The 23,642-nt window shown below is 36.7% G+C and overlaps 1 protein-coding gene across 4 annotated transcripts in view; it reads right to left on the reverse strand.

The window, feature by feature from the left end:
- Positions 1-22,513, reverse strand: part of Heatr1 (HEAT repeat containing 1) — a 45,615-nt gene extending 23,102 nt beyond the window's left edge. The window contains exons 1-22 of one of the 4 annotated variants that reach the window (XM_047521287.1): positions 22,350-22,513; positions 21,540-21,708; positions 20,763-20,979; positions 18,633-18,774; positions 17,142-17,243; positions 16,578-16,718; positions 15,283-15,494; positions 15,006-15,139; positions 13,540-13,642; positions 12,507-12,617; positions 11,659-11,776; positions 10,508-10,615; positions 8,818-8,913; positions 8,279-8,367; positions 7,049-7,260; positions 6,411-6,532; positions 5,643-5,834; positions 3,954-4,137; positions 3,674-3,810; positions 2,490-2,682; positions 1,473-1,642; positions 924-1,082 (exon numbers count right to left, since the gene is read on the reverse strand). In XM_047521287.1, the coding sequence (XP_047377243.1) occupies positions 924-1,082; positions 1,473-1,642; positions 2,490-2,682; positions 3,674-3,810; positions 3,954-4,137; positions 5,643-5,834; positions 6,411-6,532; positions 7,049-7,260; positions 8,279-8,367; positions 8,818-8,913; positions 10,508-10,615; positions 11,659-11,776; positions 12,507-12,617; positions 13,540-13,642; positions 15,006-15,139; positions 15,283-15,494; positions 16,578-16,718; positions 17,142-17,243; positions 18,633-18,774; positions 20,763-20,979; positions 21,540-21,681 (3,084 nt within the window). In that variant the 5' untranslated portion in view covers positions 21,682-21,708; positions 22,350-22,513. Of the gene's footprint in view, positions 1-923; positions 1,083-1,472; positions 1,643-2,489; positions 2,683-3,673; positions 3,811-3,953; positions 4,138-5,642; positions 5,835-6,410; positions 6,533-7,048; positions 7,261-8,278; positions 8,368-8,817; positions 8,914-10,507; positions 10,616-11,658; positions 11,777-12,506; positions 12,618-13,539; positions 13,643-15,005; positions 15,140-15,282; positions 15,495-16,577; positions 16,719-17,141; positions 17,244-18,632; positions 18,775-20,762; positions 20,980-21,539; positions 22,182-22,207 lie in introns of those variants that run through there. The other 3 variants (XM_047521285.1, XM_047521286.1, XM_047521284.1) reach the window with 3 other exon arrangements.
- Positions 22,514-23,642: the final 1,129 nt, after the last annotated feature.

The following is a 23,642-nucleotide window of genomic DNA, read 5'->3' on the forward strand; positions in this document are numbered from 1 at the left end:
TCAGAAACCAAAATCCAGGATGCTCAACTCCCTCATATAAAATGACCTAGTGTTTCCATATAACCAACACACATCCTCCTATTTACTTTAAATCACCTCTAGGTTACTCATAATACTTAATACAATGTAAGTGCTACAGAAATAGCTGTTATACTGTGTTGATTAGGAAATAATGACAAGAAAAAAGTTTGTACATGTTCAGTACAGTCACAATTTTTTTCCAAATATTTTCAATTTGATATTGGCTAAACCCACAGATGAAGAGAGCCAACTGTATTTGCTACCAGGCCCTTAGCCAAGTTATCTGTCCACTCCTAAGCTACACCAGGGATAACTTAGAGCATAGAAAATATAATCAAATAGTCTTCACTTCATTTTATGCATTTTAATTCTCAAAGTTTGCTATCAGTCAGGCAGTTTTGGAACCAGAATGAAGGTCTTTTCCTCTGTTGACCAGCAAAACACACCGCCACACAAACAAGCGTTTCATTCCCTCTTTCTTTGGTTATCACAAGCTTCCTTAAGAACATAATAAAAGCTATGGATTCTGCTCCCCTAGAAAAATGTATAAACAAATATATTTAATAAATAAGGAAATAAGTTTGGAATTTTATAGACTCATACCAGTTCTTCCAGAACTTCTAGTACTGCACGCCCATGCACATGTTAAATCTACTTAAAAATCAAACTCATGATTAGACAGGGATAATGCACTTAATTTTAAAACATAAAGAAACATCAAAATGTGCTTTTTTTATACGCATCCTTTTCTCCATCCACCTCAACTCTTCACCCCAAGTTATTAAGAAAATTATCACTTCAGAAAGCACAAGTGTTAACTCTTGCAAATGTCTTCCTTATACATGAGCAGTTATAATTTTTATAACGTTATATGCAATGTACAATCCACTTAAATCACGCACCTCACTGTTGACTTTCTGAAACACTTTCATCAAATCTTTTGCAACATAAGATGGGCAACCATATACACAATAAAGTAGGTTTTTCAAAGTTTCAGACAACTTCTGATGAGATTTCTGTTTCTTTTCTCCCTGTAGTTCCTCAAATAAAGTAGCCAAATCCTAGTATAACAGAAGGAAAATTGGATTAAATAGGGTTAACTACAAAGGCTAAATATACTAAATATGGAAAATTGTTTCCCAAGTGTGACACTGCTTATACTTTTTTCATTTCCCTTTAAAGCATTAAATGGAAAAAGAATCAAAACCCCAAAGTTAACTTACTATGAAAAACTAAATACTGGTCTTTTAGCCAAAGGAAAGAACAGCAGAATTGATACATAAAATTATAATCTTTTAAAAATGGGGGAAACATGTAGTTACTGACCTAACTATCAGTTTATATATTCAATGACTTAGTTCATCAAAATCCCTATAAGATACAATGTCAAGTTTGGAGAATGTGTTCATGTGTACATACAGGCAGGCACAATCTCCTTTGCCAGAGTTTACCTGAATAACATAGGTGGCATCTGAAGTGATCTCCTCTGCTTTAGGAACCAAATGGTCTATTACCAAATGAAACTGTGATGCCACTCCACTGAGGGTTTGGAGACAATGAATGGCAGCCCGACGGACTTCTTTAACGGGGTTTCCCAAATTAATGAGAAGAGATGTCACCACTAAAACCAAAAGGCAAAACAAGTTGGTACCAATTTTTAAAAATGAAATAATATAAAATCTGTAACCATATCCATTATCTGAATCATTTTTTTCATCTTCAACCATTTTTTTATGGTTTAATTCTGCCAGATCCACTTGTCAGTAGCTCTGTGGGTCAGCTCATTTTTCAGTACCACATTCATCAACTTCATAAAATTCTGCTCCTTTGTTAAATATGCAACTCCATTTTTTTCTTTTTTGGTACTGGGGATTGAACCTAGGGGTGCTTGACCACTAAGCCCTATTCCCAACCCTTTTTATTTTTTATTTTGAGAGAGGGTCTTTACTAAGTTGCCAAGGCAGTCTGGATTTGAATTTGCAATCCTCCTACTATACTGGGATTATGGGCGTGTGCCAGCATGCTGGGTTTGCAATTCTACTTTACAAAAAATTATATATACGTTTTACTTTCAGATGTTTCATTAGAAAGCAATGAACCTGAAAATGACTTATGCCTAATGAAATAGAGAAATCCAAGAAATATTTCTGAATAAGCGGTCAGCTGATTACTGAACTGCATCATGATGATTTGGCTTTCATTCCTAACTACAGCTGCTGAAGCACAAGAAATTAATAGTTGTATATTAAGAACTCATGCATATTCTGCTGTCATTTTATTATTCAATAACTTTTTGTGTTAAGTGAGATTCTGCAAGTGGCATTCATACATTAAATGCAATACTTAGAATCAAAAAATTTATATATATATATTTTTTTAAGTTATAATTTTCCAAACTACATAAACCACATTTAGAGAAAGCATTAACAGTCAGACATGACAGAACATATTAAGACTACTTTCAATACCTGGGGACGACATGGATGCCAGCTGCTGTTTACACTGGATCTTCTGAGAGGAGAGCAGTGCACAGCCTACATAAAGAGCCTGAGTCTGCAGGACTGACTTCACACGATAGTTAAGTGGATTTGAAAGGTTAGAACCATAAGTCCATAAAACAGAAAAAAACTTGAATAACTGAAAAATATCTTCTAGATGTACCTAATTGAAAGAAACAAAGTGTAAAGTTTAACTCTTGCTCAAACAAGTTGGTTACAAATCCTGTTATCATTAATGTGCAATTATAAAACACAAATAGTTTAATATCACTTAAAGTTATTCTATTCTTGGAATTTTAACCAATCAGAAAAAATGTCAATAACAGTGATATTCAGAAGACTCACTCTAACCTTGACTTGAAAATACTTAAAAAAGATGACACTAAATAAAAACTAAGTAAGAGTGGTGTCTGGGAAGCTTGATCAAGAGACCTAGAAGATGGAGTGAGCAATGCTAATTATGTTATGCGCTATGGAGAGGGCTGGGAAGGTAGCTCAGTTGGTAAAGTGCTTGCCTTGCAAGCACAGGGCCCTGGGTTTGACCCCCAGCACAGCAAAAACAAACAAACAAACAAACAAAGAAAAAAATGCTGTGGAGAGAACAAGTGAGACGAGAATAAGAAATAATTACTGGTAACATGGAGGTAAATAGTGCCCACCATGAATTTCCTGAGTGACTCTGTGTACACAGAACAACCTTTCTGAACATCAGTTTTCTCATTTCTAAACAGCAATCAAAAATCAAACAGACTGGGCTGCTGTGATTCTCAAACACGATTATGGGCCTAACACAATGGCAGGGGTGTAGCCATATCAATCTCTGCTCAACATGCTGTTGGTGTCATGATTACACTGCTTCACAGGGCCTGTGTTTATTATTACATACATGGCTAAAGAGAACTTTCATTTTTATTATAATCTGTCAAAACAAAAATAACCTACGATATCATCTTTTTTATTTAAAATTTTCTTTTTTTATAGTTGTAGATAGACAGAATGACTTTATTTCATTTATTTATATTTATGTGATACTAAGGAACGAATCCAGTGCCTCATGTGCTAGGCAAGTGCTCTGCCACTGAGTTACAGTCCTGGCCCCCTACAATGTCATCTGAAAGAGAAGAATGTCTGAAAGTGGTGTGCCATGCACATACCTTCATGAGAAGTTTCATCAGAACCCTGAAATGAACGGCATCGGCACCCCCAAGGATCACCTCGAAGAGCCCAGTGAGCAAGTGCAGGTAATGTCTGCCATCTTCTTCCAGGCACTCAGGATTCCACCATGTATCATCTACAGGGACAAGGGAAAGAGAAGCGATGTACAATGTACAAGAACACGCTGCAGGAAATATTCAGTCAAGACAGAGAATCACAGAGTCAAGAATTCAGTTTTGGAGACTAACACATTTAAAAGATTCACAACTTGCATCTTACCTTTAGGAAAAGACTTAGGAGCCTTCAGTGCATAAATAAAATTCTTCAGGGAAAATATAAGTAAAACTGAGTCCTCCACTGCAACCCTCCGGGCACTGTGGAGCTGTTCTATGTAATGTACCCACAGCTCCTCTGGTAAACCTCTGTCTAACATCAGTTCTGGGTGCCATTCTGAGGGGATTTCCTGAAATGTTAAAGGAAACAAAAGCTAGCACATGCTTAAAGAGGTTCTGAGCATGGGTTATGTGGGTGGACCGTAACAGACATATGTACTCGTTTGGGTAGGATGCAAAGTTTTGTCTATGTGCATTCTGGTGGGAAGGATGAATAACTTTCTTACAGATTTTGAGAGATCTAATCATCACTACTCACAAGAAAAAATACAGATTAAACATTGCTTCATTTTTATCTATGTTTTACCTTAAAAAACTATCTCTAAAAACAAACTTTACTCATATTAATCTTATCAAATAAGGGGTAGGAACCATTTAGGCATGTTTCTAAACAGAAAAAAAAAAAAAAAAAAAGAATTGCATTTCTTTTTATCTTAATTTTTTTTAATTGTAGATGGACACAATACCTTTATTATTTTCATTTGTTGCTGAGGATTGATCCCAGTGTCACACACCTGCTAGGCAAGTTCTCTACCACTGAGCCACAACCCCAGCCCAAGAACGGTATTTCTAAGAGATCTTCAAAGGAACTTCTCTCATTTCACATGCTCAACTGAAGAGGGTATGATACAATTACCAAAGGAAAAGAATCTGAGGTCAGTTTCATAAGATCATATCTTTTGTGAGGGCTCTGATTGGCTCAATGTGCTGCTATAGCTGCAAATATGCTCAGAAAGGGTATTTAAAAATAAAGCAATGTAGTCTTCTACTTACATATAAAACAACTGGCACACACTTTTAACACTAAGAAGTACAATTCCAGTTATCACACTTCACAAAAGAAAAAGGTGCCAGATATTAAGAGCTCACCTGAAACACTTTAAAAAATATGAAGATTCACTCTTTTAAAGTTTACATAACTTAGCTAACAATGGCTATGATCAGAATTCATAACATCCTGAAAGTGTAAGTAAATATGATAAAGATGTAATTAATTTAGCAAATCAGTATTACGAATTCCTTTGAAGTTTGGTGGAAAAATAAAAACAAAATACTATTATGTAGGGCAGATATGAAAAAAAACTCGCTATCTCTAGATATAGTACTAGGTAGAAATAGAACAGTTGAAACACATCCCTTCTAATATTGTCAAAGACAACAGAAGGTTGGAAAGATCTATGTCTAATAGAATATTAAATTTTTAAAAATATACAGGATCTCATTTTAGTAAATACTAGAATTAAATAATGTTCTGTTCAAGTACTAATACACCAAGTGAATTCTTCATCACTAAAGATAGTTAAATGTAACTTGGATAACTACCCAATAAAGACAATAAAGAGAAGAGTCAAACATCAGATATAAAACCTTGCAACTCTACAACTCAATTAAATTTTCTGCAAAAGCATGGGAGCACCTAATTCAGCACCCTACCACTACCTAAGGCTGCTTCACATTTCTCCCACCTAGCATCCAGACACAACATCTCAGCCTCTGAGTTTTAGTTTTGCTGTGATTAACAGGTCAGGTTATCACTTTCCTCAATATTCAGCTTTCTGCAGACTGTTCTCCTTACCACTGCAGTAATGACACTTTCCAGCTTCTTTATTTTTTTCTGCAACAAACCGAAGACTCTTATTGCAAATGGAAAGTGAGTTTCTTTTACAGATGAACAGCAAGAGACAAGTACAGACACAATCACATGAAATGTCACTTTCTGCTTCAGGCTACAGGTCTCCTTTTCACCAGCATTTATTAAATCTTCTACCTTGAAAAAGAAACACATTCTATTACTAGTAGCTCTTAACTTTCATAAGACAGTTTCTTCTATCTCAAGTCTATTGAAGTATTGTGTTTAACACATAAAGTGAGGTGACAAATATAAAGCTTCTAAAAATATAATAAGCACTGATTTCTAAGTACTTATAAAAATAAATATTCTCAAATTACAATGAACATAATTGCACTTGTGAATGGGTTCATGTGTTTAAATCGCACAGCTATTAACTTTACAAAGCTTTAATCATTAAGGCAAATAACTTTCTACTTTGTTATTTTAATAAAAAAGACTTTTAAATGAGAATGAGAGGGCAAAAATGAAGGTGAAAAAGAACACATTATTCTCACTAGTCCAATACTGAACCACAGTGAAAAGATAGATAAATACCAAGGTTCTCAAACATTCTGCAGAGTATCTATCTGAACACGGAACTTGTTTAAAGTAAGGTAATCAGTAATATTCAAGCATGCAAATAAATAAGAAAGAAGAATCTAGAAAAACAGAAGCTGAGAGTCCAACAAGAGCACAAGAAGGAAAGTGGGGTGAACATCACAAGACACCTACCATTTTCAACATTGAAGAAGGGTCTCCTGAATTTATATTGCCAGCCAACACCTGAATCATCTTCTGATTTGCTATACCAATCAGTTTTCCCGACTTTGTGCTTTTAATTACATTTTCAAGAGCTGTAAAAAATTATGAATAGAGTGCACTTATGCCACCAACACTCACATAAAGAATTGTATAAAGTAAGGAATTTAGGTAAAAATTTCAGTATTGCTCTTCAAAGGTTTGCTTTTTATTTTCCTTCTTATCCAGTTCTGAATGTCTGAATCTACTTCCTATTCTTTTTTTTTTTTTTTTTGGTGGTACCAGGATTGTCCACATCCCTAGTCCTTTTTTATATTTTATTTAGAGACACAGCCTCACTAAGCTGCTGAAGACTGGCTTTGAACTCACTATGCTTCTGCCTCAGCCTCCTGAGCCACTGGAATTACAGGGGTGCACCACTGTTCCCCGTCCAACTTCCTTTTTAATGTATATTTTTCATCTTAGCAAAAAAAAAAAAATTTTTTTTTAAATCATGCTGATGTAAAATAAACACAATTTATTCAAATAGTAAATACAGCCAGTTTTAAATTTACTTATCCTTTAAAGTGTTATCTGTTTGCTTTTATCTAAAACCCAGTGGAATTTCTTACCTTCTTTCCAGCCTCTTAATAGAGGATGCAGAGAACAAATTCCTGATTTTGATAAATACACAGCAATTCTCATCTCAGCAGATCCCACGTCATCATCAGTGACAACCATGAAAGGCAGCAAATGCACAACCACCTGATTTGACAACTGATCATTTCCATTTAGTATCTCTTCTCTGATTAGTACATCTGCTGCTATCTCCAGGGCCCTGTACCTAAGAGATATGTGCGCATGTTTTCTTGAGAGACACGTTAGAGATTTCAGCAAAAATCAATCATTATGTTGTCGTAGCTAAACTGACAACATCCTGGTCTCCTTACCAAAAGTATTATTTAGAGACACGTCTCTTAAAATCCATGCTAACAAAGGAGTTACTTTCTTAAAAAAAAAAAAAAAAAAAGTATTGTTTTAGTTGTAGATGGACACAATACCTTTATTTATGTGGTGCTGAGGATTGAACCCAGCGCCCCACACATGCCAGGCAAGTTCTCTACCACTGAGCCACTGCCCCAGCCCAGGAGTTATCTTTTATATACAAAAACTTTTTTATAAATTATCTAATGTAGCTTTGTCGATTTTTTTAAATCAACAGATCAATTAATCATCAAATTGGATGTCTCAACTCCTCTACTTACCAGAGATTCACCCATGCATTCAAAAAAATTAACTAAGCACATCCTCATATCTATGTATTAATGTGAGAAATATCTGTATGACAGACACAAAACCACATAAGACATGCTATCATGCTCTAAGGAGTTGGTAAAAGTTCACGTGACAAGAATGAAATAACCGGAGCTCATCAAGTACTCCAAAAGGTATCTGTGCCTCTGAATTTTAGTATATGTGTATTTGTCTTCAATTACAAGTAATAATTATATAGAAGTACAGAGTAAAAACATCAGAAAACTCTTTATATCCTATTTCCCAAAATGTATTGTATCTTAACACATCATATATTAATAATGTTATTAGTATATCATACACTTTTGTATTTTATTTAAAAATTTTATACAGGAAAATTGTAAAGAACACACATAAAACCAAATAAGTTAGTTATAAAATGCAAGAGGATATCACATTAGGACCTGTCTCCCTCTACCACAACCAAAAGGCCACATAACTAAATTATAAGTACTTAAAAAAAAAAAAAAAGGAAAATCAGTGTGTACTTGGTACAAGAACTCCATTCAAAAGAGCATAAAGAGAAAGGAAGAGAAATGAACACATACCACTTGCTATTCTTTGAAAGTTCTGCTCTTTGAAAGAGATTCAGAAGATTTGAAACAGTCACTTCCGCACTAAAGTGTTGCTGGAAAATCTAGAGGGAAAAAACCCAAGAGTAAATATTTACTTTCCTCAAATATGTATGGTGTTTCTATAATGAACTTTAAAAAATAATGAATTATAGAGAATTTTCTTCTAACAATCCCAGTGTAACTTCAAAGTTTATGAGAGCAATTTCTCAAAAGTAGCACTCAAGACCCAATTTTCCATGATCCCAAGGTACTGCTATTGATAAAAACATATTAAAAGCAATATGAAAACTTATGAAGCACTTTTCCTTTTTGAAGAATTTCCTTATATGTCAAATTGTGAAGTCTGATAACTCTTTTGAGCTTCCCCTAATGAAGACTTAAGTCTGGGCTCACAAATGAACCAATTTTCAATGGAAGAATAATTTCCAAATACATTCCTGCCTACAGCAGAGAATCATGTGAAAAGAGCAATAAAATATTTACAAAATGTACACGCCCACAAATTTACTCACCTCAAAAGCATTCAGAGCCGACAAAACAACATCTATGTTATCATCACCTAATCGTGTTAGAATAGCTTCTTTTATGAAAGACTCATCGATGCCGTCCTGAGCAAGAGAAAAACAAACAAATTCAGCTGTTGCTATAAACCTGACAAGACCAGCCAGAAAGGAAGCACAGTTTTGTGAAAAGCACTCCAGAGTCCCCATCAGGAAACACAAGCCCAGGCACTGGAGGAAAAAAAAGTCAAACACATGGGAAGGAGGCAATCTGTCATGGGCTTTATGAGAGCAATAACTGGTAAAAATTTCTTCCAGTTTCCACTGAGGAACTGGATTACATTTATAATGCAAATACAACTTTTTTAGTAAGGACTTGATCTTGTTAAAGAGAGCCCAGATATTAAAGTAAACAGACTAAATAAAGAGCAAGAATGTCCAGGTTTACATCCAAGCTCTCATGTCCACTAGGTATGAGGCCCTTAGCAAGTTCCCTACCTCTAAGCCTCACTGTTTTCTGTGAAACAGGACTCCATTAAGAACAGCTAACTCAAAGGGTTGTTAGAGGCTTAAAAACACACACCAGTGCTCAGCACAGAGCTTTACACATAATAAGTACTGTTCAAAGTTAGCTACAACTACTATCTAGGTTTACAAGGATAAGGAAATGTACTGCAAAGCCAGTCTGGCAGAATTAGATATTGTGTTCTTTTCTGAATTGCAATGAAACAGAAACAAAACTAGGTAGACACATTCATAGTAACAACAACAGTAAAAAGACCACCAATCAACCTGAATATATTCCTAGTAGTACACAAAGGAAAAAACAAGTAATTTTATTAAAAATATAGGTTACTCTGTTAGAAGACAAAATAAAATCCTTAGAATTCACAAAATTTTTATTTGCCAAATGCCACCAAAAGTTTCTTCAAGACCTAATAACAAGCCATATATCTCAATCTGGAATTCTAGAATAGAATGTTATGTCCTGTCATTGATGGAGAAGGGAAAACAAAATATGACAGGTAAGGAAAGACATTACCTGTAATTACAACACTCAATCCCATAAACTGAATGTATACACTGTCCTTCAGTGAACACTAACCAAATCCAAAGAACTGGGGAGAAAGATTAAAAGAAGGAAGGAGGAGGAAAGTTCCAGGAAAATTTCAGAAATCTCTTTTATTCTAGAAACCCAAATCTTCCAATCACAACAAACACCAGAATTCAATGAGTTTAATTATCTACCAAACCAGTAAGATAAACCTATAAGCAATTTGTGATAGAAATGGAATTAATGCCAGACTAAAAATGTATCAAAACAAAGCAACACTTCTCAAAACTTCAGTATTAAATCAACCACCTTTAAAGAACATTTTTGCAGATCCTAAAGTTCCTTTAAATTATTTATATCAATTTTAAAATTAAGAGTAAACTTTTTAAAATGCATAAAACAAAAATACAAAACAAAGCTGGGGATATAGCTCAGCTGGTAGAGTGCTTGCCTCACAAGCACAACACACCAGGTTCAAAAAAAAGTTAAAAACTGACACTGCAAATATCAAAAAACTATAAAATAAAATTGTCATTTCTACAATTATGCAATATCAATTCTTAACAATAACTTCAATTTCTTATTCTAAAATTATTCTGCTCATCAGAAGGAAAAAGAAATCACAACTGAAAATTATCTGATACATACCTTTGATGTTCTCATGACATTTTTCAGATGATTAACAGCCAGAAGTCGCACAGGAGCAAGTGGATGATTCAGACTGAGCATCAAGGAAGTATCAGAATCTTCTAAAATCTATAGGTTCAACAAAACTATCAAATGATTTTGCTTAATCTGAGCAGCATATGACCAATAATAAAAACATTCCAAACTGCACAACATATTTAATAACACCCATCTAAAACTACAAAAACCAAAAAGCAAAGTAAAACCGTCTCCAGAACATGGTGAATCACAAGAGATGAAAACATCCGTATTGCTAATGGTGTGATTTTGTGTGCGCCTGTGTGTATGAGTAGGTTCAATTTAGTGAAGAAATTCTATGAAGTAACTCTGCCCTTTTTATAGATACCTATTTCCAAGTGAATAGCACCGAAATTAACCACAAAATAAATTAGTGAAATACAAATCTGAGACTCAAATTAATAACAATTTAGTTAATTTATATAATCAGACTAAGAAGGAAGACTACCTATCAACCTAAGATTTGGAAATGCAATACCGATAAAGTGTAAATATGGAAGAGAAAAACTAAACCAATCTTACTCTCTTCATTATATCCATTTTCAAATTTCAAGCATAAAAACAATGGGCAGCGGCACCAGATTCTGGAAGTCCTATAATGATCACGATCTAATCACAACTGAAATGGTCACACGGAGCCGCAGGGTACTACAGTTAAAGCAGAGACCCAGAGAAAGACAAGGAGCCCCAACCTCTGATGATTGTTTTTCTTTTTTTACTCCATCTTCTATTATTTATATTTATTTATTTTTGTGTGGTACTGAGGACCAAACCCAGTGCCTCACAAGTGTTAGGTGAGGACTCTACCACTCAGCAACAACTTCAGCCCCTCTGGTAGTTGTTAAAGAACAACGTATGTGAAATTCCTCAACAACTGTTTCTCTGAAATAAACATGGTGTTCTGTTATTTGAAATGACTGTACTTTCTTCAATACTCAACTCCTGCCTCTGAGCCTTACATCAAACAACCAGGCAAACTGTAGTCTCATTTCTGAAGTTGGAAGGAGAGTAGAACTTTTCTGTCTGCAGCTCTTCAAGCAACTACATGTCTATTTCCTAAAGATCACAATTCCTTTAGAAAAAAAAAAACATACCTGATACTTTCCTCCACTAGTAGAAAGAGAAATAAATTGGTGAAAAAGTTCCTGTTTCCTAAGACCTGTAATTTCTTTTAGGTGATCCTCTAATACAACATCTAATGTGTTGGGGTACCTGGGAAGAGATTAAGGAGTTCATTCACTATTCTTAAGAAAGTTACCGGTCACATACACCATACATGTATAAAGGAAAGAAATAAAATGAAATTTTAAAAATAACCGAAAGTGATGCTTTAAATTTGATAAATGGTATATATAAAACCAAATGACTGGGCTGGGATTGTGGCTCAGTAGTAGAGCGCTTGTCCTACATGTGGGAGGCACTGGGTTTGATCCTCAGCACCACATTTAAAAACAAAAAAAAAAAACAAAAAAAAAACAAAAACAGGTATTGCATCCATCTATAACTTGGGGGGAGAAAAAAAAAACAAAAAACAAATAACCAAAAATAACCAAGAATGTCCACATTTGGTATTCTTATGGCTTCAAGAACAAAAATAGTCTCTCTATAAAAATAATTATCCTCCACAGTACCCATACAACTATTCCCCCCCTTTTATTTGCATAAAAAATTTGTTCTTATTAGTTATACATCACAGTAGAATGCATTTGGACACATCATACATAAATGGAGTATAACTTCTCATTCTTCTGGTTATACATGGTCTATTTCCCTTTTGTATTTCAAATATATTTAATTCCTATTCTTGTACCTTCATGAAAAAGAAAAAAGAAGCCATCTCTTTACAACTTACTATATGTTAAGATGTGACCTGTGAACTTTATATTCACAGAATAGGAGGAGGTACACATGAACAAAGCACACAAACACACACAGAGCTTACTTGCTTTCCAACAGTCTTATGAGTGGAAGAAACTGTTCATTAAGCAAAGACACTTTATTAGGATCAATTTCCTCCTGTGAACAATATGATATATACTCTTCAAAAAGAAGGCTGCAAAAGGAAGCAGAAATAGCAACAGGTAGGAGAATAATATTATTCATTCAGTCGTTCCTACGATCTAGGTGCTTCACAAATATTATCTCTGACAACTTGTACAAGGTAGAAATTATAATGCCTATTTTACTGATAAAAAAGGTAAGACATACGACATCTTCCAATTTGTCTGAGGTCCAAATAAATAGCAACAAAAGTCAACCCTCAGTCCCAGTATGCTGGAATAAAAGACTGGGGTTTTTAGTTTTAAATCTCATTCTCATTCCTGAGTCTAAGCTAAGCCTTCACATGTACACTGTCACTTAATTCTCAACCTGACCTCTGAGCAAGAGGACAAAAGATGCACATCAGCATTTGCTATCTCAAACGATAGCAAAAATAGATTCAGGAAGTCTGACCTCCAGAACTTACTACTCCACTGGAAAGGAGGAAGCAGGATTCTAACCTACATCCTACTGCAATTACATTCACTGTTATCAAGCTGATCTTTAATTAGGAAAAGAAAAAAAGGGAGACCTTTTACGGAAAAGGAAAAAATAATTTTGCTTGTTTTTTGAGATAAGTCCTCACTGTGTTGCCTAGGCTGGTCTTGAACTCATATGAGCTCAAGTGATCTGCTCACCTCAGCTTCCCAAGCAGCTGGGACTACAGATGTATACCATCATGCCTAGTTAGAAATAAGCTTTACTGCATGCTTACCCCCAAATGAGTTTCAATTGTGTATTATTTCAGACATTACCATCCATTTATTAGTATCTTTAAATACTCACAAATTGCATTCAATTTAGCTTAACTACTACCTTCCATTTCCTTCTATAAGCTTCAAAGACAAGCAGAAAAATTACTTTTGCTTTTTCTGCTATTGCTAACCAATGCTGAAACAAATATTGAGTCACAGGCATGAAAAACAATAGCTTACCTAGCTAACAAGTGGTCTACATTGTTCTTCAGTGATATTTTTGTAAGTATAGATTCCAAGAGTCTTTTGTAGATTTGACCATCCTCCTCTTCAGTTTTTTCTCCTTAATATGTAACAAATTAAAGTTGAGTCAGGAGAAATTCTTTTGCATGCTCACATGGTTAAATTTACTTATAGCAGAAAATCTTTCTAGGAACAATTTTAAAATACATAAATTGATATTTAGCTTTATATGTATCTTTGAAGATATATGATCCATTTATAGTTCTCAAACCATTCATTCTGTCCTTTATCTGAAACTCTCCATATTGGGGGGTTGCGGGGGGTGGAATACAAAGACTATAATTTTTGCACTTGTTTTATTATGGATATAAGCATGAGAACACTTGTTGACAAGAAGTACTAACAGGTCACATTATAAGTTAGTGTAGCTGGGCATGTACCTTACTCTCAATAACCTATCTCTGAAAATATGCTACACTTCCACCTTGACACCTCCTTACTAAGCCAAGGTTATCACTTTCTAGTCTAGATTTACTATAAACATGAATCTGATATTAGATATTGCTTCAAAGTCTGGGATCACATTATTCATCATCATTAGAAATAGGAAGAACACATTTTCATTTATTCCTGCCATTTCTCTGAAATGCAAGTTTTACACCAAGAACTGGTTGTGCGAATCTTATTGTCCAACAGTCTGACATAAATCTAAAGTCTTCCTTAGTATTCTCTAAGTAGCAGTAGGACCAAGTATTTCTTCCTTCTTTCTGTATTTTTTAAAGGATAAAAACAAATATGCACATAATTACTTTCTAATTAATTTTCTAGGTTTTTTATAATTAGGATTTTTAATGCATGAGATTTTCTTGGACTTTTTTTTTGGTACCAAGGATTGAACCCAGGAGCTTTTAACCACTAAGCCAAATCCCCAGTTTGTTTTTATTTTTTATTTAGAGGTAGGGTCTTGCTAAGTTGCTCAGGGGCTTGCTAAGTTGTTGAGGCTGGCTTTGAACTTGCAATGCTCCTGTCTCAGCCTCCTAAGTCACTGGGATTAACAGGCATGTGCCACCATGCCTGGCTGGACTTATACTTTTAATGACTCTCAGAAGGAAATTTTTTTTGGCAGCTGGATGAGGATGAGATATTTAGTGTGAATTAATCACTAAAGATGATTAAGCACCTAAAGGGGAAAGAAAAGTTTACTCAGTAAATATACTTTAAAATAACCCCACAGCCCTTTTCATGTAGAGACTATTTGATGGAATTCTCAGAAATCACTTAGCAATTACAGGATCTCTCCCGATCCAAGTATTTCCCACATAGGAATAAGACAAGTTGCACAGAAATAATTAGATGGTGGGAATTTTAAATGGTCTGAAGGTATCAAGCAGGGTGTGGTTCCTATTAAGACATTTCTACATTTTAGAAAGTAAGCTCTGGACACAAGACACACAACTATGTACCTGCAATGTGATGAACGATGGCTACAACCAGATGGGGAAGCATATAACGCAGAAGAGGACTGATGTCATGTGTTTCAGATAAACCGTGAAGTATTGTAGTAAGATTGGGAACATTACACAAGTGAGGAAAAGGCCTTTGAAGAAGCAAGAACATGAGAGGTTGACAAGTGAGACAAGCGGCAATATAAAAAACAGTTAATTGCTCATCTCACAAAAATTATTCAAAGTAACTTTGTTCACCTCGATTAGCATCATTTGTCAGTTCAATGATACATACTTTTTCCCAAGGCTCTCTGGCTTCTGTCTCTGCAGGAGAATAATCAAGCAACCTAATCCATCCTTGACCAAGGAGGGAACCTTAGTCAACGTTCTGATGATCTGTGATGCCAGTGAATTAACGAAGGTATCCTCCATTGTCACTTTCACAGAGATCTGACATATTATCATGTATGTTGCAGCTCTGTAATCTGGTAAAGATGATTTTAAACCCTATATATTTTTTAAAATATAAGGAAAACAACCAAGCATAGGGGTTATTTTCTTCTCCTTAAAATGTTTACCATAACAAATTATAAACATTAATGTTAGAGATGAGTTTACTCTGATTTAAATATTACACCACATATATACATATCAGAACATGATAATACCCCACAAATATATATAATTTTTGTTTCATGTTTCTGTTAAAAAATAAATTACAAACAATGTAATAAGGTAGGTATTAATAGCATCTAACACAAATGGACAGTCAACCAACCATTCTTCACAAATAGAAAATCCACTTGCTGAACCTTCTCCTGAGTGGACCCAGGGATGAGATACATCTCTTGGATGAGACAAGGGATCTCTGAAATCTTCTAACTCAAAGACACACTATACATCCTGACGGGAACTAACATGCTCTGCTTTTATCTGAAAACCCCTATCTGTGGAAGGGAGACTTCAATCAGATCACTAACAGAAGTAAAAAAGCATCTGATGAAGAACACTGGGACAATGGTGGGAGTGCCCCTCAGCACCCCACAGGGCTCTGTGAAGACAGCCAGCAGCAAGGCACTCAAGAGAACAGGTGTGTGTCGTCTGCACCTGAAGACTGTCTGCTCTTCTCTTTCCAGTAAAGAGACTGCTAAGGTTATAGATCTCAGAGACAGCAGCAAGGCTATATGTAGAGCCAATAGTTATTCCTTTTTTTGGTATCAGAGATTCAACCCAGGGGCACTTTACCACTGAGCCACATTCCCGGCCCCCTTTTTAAATTTTTTTTTTTATTTTGAGACAGTCTTGCTAAGTTACTATGGTTAGCTTCCAACTTGTGATCCTCCTGCCTCAGCCTCCTGAGTCATTGGGAATACAGGAATGTGCCACAGCACCCGGCCCAACAGTTATTCTTAAAAACCTACTTAGGGTCTGAAAAAAGTCATATATTTTACATAAAGATTAAGTCTTATCAATTATCCAAAATAAAATGTTCATTTAAAAACATTTTTACTTAAATGAAATTTTAAAAATCAAGAAAATTCCATTAAGTTCCATTAAGTACAAAATACTTGACATATCAGCAGGACTAACCTTTTGGATATATGGAAATAGTTTAGCAATGACATTGTCTGATATGTCCTCAGCAGCCACTAGAGCAGACACAATGGTGGAAGCATAGAAAGCCAAGAGCACCCGCAACTGAGCCGAGCTTCCTGGGTACTCAGCAAACACCTGAAACAAGGCACACAAACACAAAAATATTTACAGCTCTCCTGACCTACTCTGACATTTTACTTTTTATATTTGTAACAATAAATACACAATAGGAAAAGAATCAAATGCCTAACAATCTTCCTGACATTTTTTTTTTTTTTTGGCAGTGCTGGGGATTGAACCCTCTTCCTGACATTTTAAAATGTTTCTTTGTTTGAATAATTACTGTTACCTAAAATTTACCAAGGAACAGACTGATTTGTCCTTGTAGAAAAACACCTTTGGTGACAAAAGGTGCTCCAAAACAGCATATTATTTAACAAAACAAATTTCTTCAAATTCCATTATTCCTAGAGAAGGCTTTATTTAGTATGTTTTCTTCTTTCTCAGCAGGCAATCATTTCATGAACTCAAACATGCATGAAACAATACACTACTCACCTTCACAGACTTGGTCACCAGGCTACAAATGAAATCCATGAATCCCAGATCTTTATAGCAGTGGGTAATCAAGGTGCCCTTAGCTAAGGGCACCCCTGATTGCTGTTATTGATAGAAAGAATAAGACATTAACGCTATTCATCAACTGATGAATATTTTCAAGTACCTACCCTAATAATGTCTTCATACTGCTATAGTTCACAAGTACAAAATATAACCTCTTCTCATAACTAATTATGTTGATGAGATTCATAAATAAAACTATGCAAACTCCAAAAATTTAAAAAAAGAAGGCCAAAAATAAAGGCAGAGAACTCAGTGGAAAATGTGCATATCACATTTTGATATGCACTTATCTCAATCTGGATTCTCTAGCTTCTTAGTAATTCTACTGGTTGTATCTGATTTCTGTGTTAATGTGATACGGGTTTATCACTGCTTTGCAAAAATGCTAACAACAGAAACAGACCAGGAAGCTAGCCAGCTTACATCATCATTCTCACCACCTAGCATTGTACTGGTCTGTATGGAATGCTCAGAAACACTGAATAAATCAATGAAATGAGAATCTGAAGAAATCTTTAGGATGAATGAGGTTTGGATATCTGAATATGAGTTCCTAGGGAGCAGCTGGGTGTATGTGTACAGATAAGGGGAAAAGATCTTGAGATTATCAGCAGAGAGAATCCTGGGAAGAGCAGTTGGACAATCAGCTTTACCATAGTTTGTCTTTCTGACACTCTTTAGTTCAAGGGCTTTATATCCAGATTCTTAAATTCTCCTTTCAATTCAAAATTCCTCATTCCTTTCCTCTATCTCACTCTGGTGACCTCACCATCATCGTCTAATTCTCTGCACAGTCTCACGGCTACTTTCATGCTCTCTGCATATGTACCTATGCGCTGCAAAGTACTAATGGCAAGTCAGTTGGTTTTACTGTAATTCTGTTATCTAATCTTACCCAGACCCTTTCTGCTAAGCAACTATCCTTTTATTCATTTGTCAATTAACTTCTAACACCTTATTCATAATTTTTGTAATTTCCTAAAGTTTTTCAAGTTATCCTTATCTTTTTAATTTTTGGTTTTTCATCACCCACACTCATTAAAGTTCTTCAGTTCCAAAACTTAAAATGCCAAACATCATGGAATAGTGGAAAGACACAGGCTGTTAACATCAGATTGGGATTCAAATCCCAACTCCTCACACTTTATGGTCATGTGAACTCTAGCAAGTAACTTAATTTTCTGAGTCTGTCCTCATCAGTAACAAACAGCCCTGTAAGAATTTAAGATACTATAATGTAAAATGCCTACACTGATGTCAGGTACTAAATAAATGCTAGATGTTACTAGTAAGTTTCAACTGGAAGTCAGAAAATAAAGGTAATAGAGATAACATCTGAACTATACCCAGAAGTACTAAGAACTTTTTTTCAAAACTATATACCTTAATCAAATTTTATAATGATACATCATTTAATAATCATACCTTAATTGGGAACAACCAGAACCACTTGTGCTTTGGATTATGAATTTTTAGAAGTTGTATTACCCTCACAAATATTCTTGTCTCATGGTATGGCAGAACACAACCAATGAGGCTGTCTTGATTATAAAGATGGATGTGGAACCTGAGGAAAGAGCAAATGATTCAAATTGATATGAAATTTATAGGAGTATATATATTTCTTAAATCTGTTCTTTCTAGATACACATGTCAGTAGGGTATATTTTGACACACTATACAAAGAATAAGTATAACTTGTTCTTAAGTATAACTTGTTCCAATATGATCCCACTGTTGTGTTTGTATACGATGTGGAGTTACATTGGTTGTGTATTCATATGTAAGGATAGGAAAGTTACATCTGATTCATTTTACTGTCTTTTCAACTCCCATCTCCTCTCCCTTCCCATCATTCCCCTTTTTCTCATCCAATGAACTTCTGATCTTCCCCTCCCTTGTTGTAGGTTAACATCCACATATCAGAGAGAACATAATGCCTTTGGTTTTTCAGGACCAGCTTATTTCACCTAGCATGAAATTATTTCTTAATGTGTCCAAATTATACATCAAGAGCTAAAATATCTAGAAAGAATATCAGTAAAAAACAATCACATCACTATAAGCAAAATACAGAATACTTAAATAGGCCCTTTGCTTTGTATTTGAATTCACCTCAATGTGGTTCTGCCAATTCTTACACAGTAAAATTTTTGAATATTCAGTATGAGATTTTACACCTGACTCACTTTCTCTCAACATAAGTCAAACTATGGAATTATCCCAATCGAAAGAAAACCAACTGGCCAGGAAGATACAGAAGCTTGGCTTCTCCCTATGTTCTAGTTGCCTTGCACAGCTTTCCAAACTACCCTACTTAAAAAAAACAAAAGATTCATTTAAAAGAAAACTACATTAATTTCTTTGGATAATACATATATGTGTGTGCGTGTATATATAAATCAAATTACAATGACATATAATTTGCACATCAGCTTCACAAAACTGTATAAATCCCGTAGCCTAAGATGGATGTAGATGGGGATAGAGCAAACAACTCAAATTGACATAAAATTTATAGGTGTATATTTCCTGACTTGTCCAAATTACATATCAATGAGCTAAAAATACCTAGGATGTAGCAAATTAATTCTGTCAGACACAATAAACCCTTCTCAGTCTTCAGGACCTAGCGTACACATTGCTCCTTCTTCAAGGTGCTTTTCCTAATTCTCCAGGCAAGTGCTCCCTCTTGTGTCTAACTGTCCTATACCTTTACATGTACTTTTTCTCACATTCCCACACTGCTCTGTCTTCTATTAGTTAGTCTCACATATGCTTTAGAATTAGCCAACGTGTTATTTTTTTCCATAAAGATTTCTTTTCTCAACTACTCTGAGCTACCTCTGACACAAAGTTTACATAAACCTTTACTAAGACATTTCAAAATAGTATCCAAGAGTAAGCTACTCATCTGTGCATCAAAGTGTCACTGAATAAATTAGTTACACAAGGAAATAAATGAAAACTCAAATGCAAAAGTACTCCTTATATTAAGGATCTATTTGGCAGAAATTAAGTTCTAGACAACAAAGGGAAATTTTATAGATTTCTGAACATTCCTTTTTATCTCTAATGTTCTAGTAACCAGAAGACCCAAGTTAAAATTATGTTTTCTCAACGACTCGTTTCCTTTAAAGGAAACCATTATACTTGCACATCTCCATTAATGAAACCAAAATCTTTCTATTTCTAAAACACATATTGGGGACAATAAACAAAAACGTGTAAGCTGTAATATGATGCCAATGAGTGAGAAAATGAACAGAAAAATTACTGACACAATTTCCAAAGTAGATGAAAGATCAGATCTTGGAAACAAACTTCAGTTGTATCCTAGCTCTGGCCTTAGAGATCCTAAGAACGAATGAGTTTAAAACAAATGGATCTTTTCATAGTGTATTTAACAGAAAAGCATGCTTATTTCAAGTTCTAGACATCATATTAAACTCTCAACATATCTAATCTTTCAGCTTTAAATAGTAAGGGTTCCTCAACTACTTAATTTTTTAAAAGTGGTTAGCCCATAGTTATTTCTATAATTCTATTAGCTACCTGTGAATCAACCACTCCAGACACTTCTGTGCTGGCTTAAGCAGGAAGTAAGGGGACAAGTGAATAAGAAATAACGAAATATTTTCATCCAGCTGTTTGTTCACAGCTTTGGTCTGAACGCTGCGCTCCAAGGTTTTTGCCAGCTGGCTGAACAATGGCGCTTCAAACTGCTCAAAGGCAGGATCAATTCCAAGCAGCTCTTCCAGGCCAGTGCATCCTAGGAAAGAGTAGATTTATTTAGCAAGTCTTTGCATGTAAATTTATTCCTTCCTCTTTTACAGTTTTAACTAGTCCTAAAGTCTATGAATTCTTTTAGCATGTACAACACATAATATAGATCCAAACACAGATTTCTAACTTTCAACTCATAGAATTAATCCTGCCTCATTAAGTAGGAGAAGAGAGAGTACTTCATGGCAGCAGTCATTCTTCTTGCTTTCTTGAATTGTGTTTAAATATCCTGTACAAAAACTAGGCCAGTCCTCCTGGAAGACTCCTCCATCCCAGCCACAACCCAGTACCTTTTTGGCTACTCTGTCTTTTCACGTATTAGTTTACCTTACTACTCTTGTTTTTTCGTTTCTGAAACTCAGATACCACTACCTAAAATATGTTCCAAGCATCTAGAACAAGGTGGCCGTTCTCTTTCCCTTAATGTAAGTTACGGAGTTACACATTGCTAGGGAAGAAAGCAGATTAAAAGAGAAAACAAGAAAATACAGCAATGGTTCGAAAACAAACGTTTCAAAGATCTTTCCAAAGTTAAGGCTGGCTCACCGATGGCAAAAGCAGTGTCCCTGTCGATGGTGGCCGCTTCCTTGGGGTCAAACAACAAAGAGGCAACTTCATCTCTAGATAAGAGACTGGGATCACTTTGAGGGAGGGCGAGTCGTTGGAGCTGCTGGGCTAAGGACGTCATCTTGCACACCAGCGATTTCTAAAAACACTAAGAAAAAGAACCATTGGGAGAGGTGCATGCAAACTGCAGGTGGCTCATCTGTAAGCTGCAAATGCCTCGGTCCAGGCAGTTTTCCTCTGCAGGCAGCGCTCTCCAGCACGCACGAATCCGCTGTCCCCGGGGTCGCCGAACCCGACTTGCAAACACCCCGACAACAGGTCAACCGCGGGCTCTAGCCCCCTGGCCGCGCCAAGGTTTTCCTCAACCCCGGACCCCACGGACCCGTTACCCTCCCGCGGCAGAGCGCCCTGCACGACACCAAGCAGCTCCTCACCCGAAGCCCTGAATTTTGACAGGACTTGGAAACCAAGAACGCCTCACAGAGGCTACCACATGGCATCGGCGAGTGCAGCCCTCGCCCGGAAACCTACAGCAGACCTCAGAGGCGCTTCCGGTTCCCACTCTACGGCAAGCGAAGAGGTACAATTCTGTGGGAAACGCGAGGCGCCAGCCCCGCCTCCCCGCCGCCAGCCCCGCCCACGCCCACGCCTCCCCTGCCGGCCGCTGGTCTCCAGCTGTGACAGTCCGCTCTCCAGCTGTGGTGCCCAAGTGGTGTGCCCCGCTGCTTGCGTCTGGATTTCAACCTCGGCGAGGCCTTTTGTAGCCTCAGTCGTTTGGTCAGTATGCACCTATCCAGCAGCAGCGCCCAGTGTTAAAACTGGCTCATAAGGGCGCATCGCGGGTTCAGATCTCAGCGCCGCGACTTCCGGGGGCGACTTCTGGGGGACTCTGTCAGGGACCAAGAAGTTCTTATTCTGAGAACATGGTGCCTATGGCGCCGTCCCTGCTTCTCTTCCGGGATTTCACCTTCCCCGAACTTGCACCCTATCAGGAGCCCAATAGAAGAACACAGCCAACCAGCCTGCACCTCGTCATACCCCTCATTCCCTCAGGATATAAATACCCGTGTGAACAATGAAAATTTGCAGCTTGATCAGAATTCCTGTCTTGCTGTCACTCCCTGCGTCTGTTGTCCCTTTCATTCCTTCTCTCTTAGGTTCGCGGTCCTCGTTGATGTCCCGCTGGTCGGGACAGGACTCCACCGCTGCGAGTCCTCTCCACGTTTATTACGTGCTCTGTGAAGTGGGAACGGCGGAGAATTTCACGGGATGAGCCACCGATCAGCGGATTCCGGGCTCCGCCACCCCGGGGGGTTGCATGCGCGCTCCGGGGGACACAGAGTGAGGGGTGATTCACAAACAGCAAATGCACCCGTTCGAGTGAACGGTTGATGGCTTCTAGCAAATCCAGCTCTCTCTCCAGTCCAAACAGGGCCCCGCGCACCGACCTACCCAGCTGACTTCCAGGGCAGCGTCGTGAACACTAGCAGAGGGGCCTCTCGAACCCGCGCGGACCAAGGGGCGCGGGGGACCTGCCACTCATCGGAAGCATCCTTTTCACGCGCCGAGCGCACCTGTCTTCCACATCCCTCTTCCCAGGAGAATATCCTAGACCCTTCCAAATACAGGGAGGGGCCCCCTTTACTGTACTTTCTGCAGATTCTTCCCGGTTCATTAACGCGATCTTTTGTGGTTGGGTTGCTTGAACGGCACTTAACGACAACCACAGATTGCCTTCGGTTGTTTCTGCAGGTAGTTACTCATCTACATTTTCATTGCAGAAAATGATATGAAAGCGCAGGCTATTTCATCCTGACAAACATCTCTCCTAGGAATTTTGTTTTACTTTCTCAAGTGACACAGGAATTTTACCTTTATAAAAGCAACTAGCTTTGGGGATTCAGTAAAGAATGAAAATCAGCTCTATTTTCTTTGACTTTTTTTGTGGGGGAAAAAAAATCCTGTGTACATTTCTAAAAGCTTTATCAAAGTGAAATTGAAAAATGTACTATAGATATTTGGTTGAGCCTTCTCTGTCAGCTCTAAGTAATAGATATGGAAAATGAAAAAATCCCCAAGATA

Source organism: Sciurus carolinensis, chromosome 12 (genome assembly GCF_902686445.1).
Source record: "Sciurus carolinensis chromosome 12, mSciCar1.2, whole genome shotgun sequence".
Taxonomy (NCBI): Eukaryota; Metazoa; Chordata; class Mammalia; order Rodentia; family Sciuridae; genus Sciurus; species Sciurus carolinensis.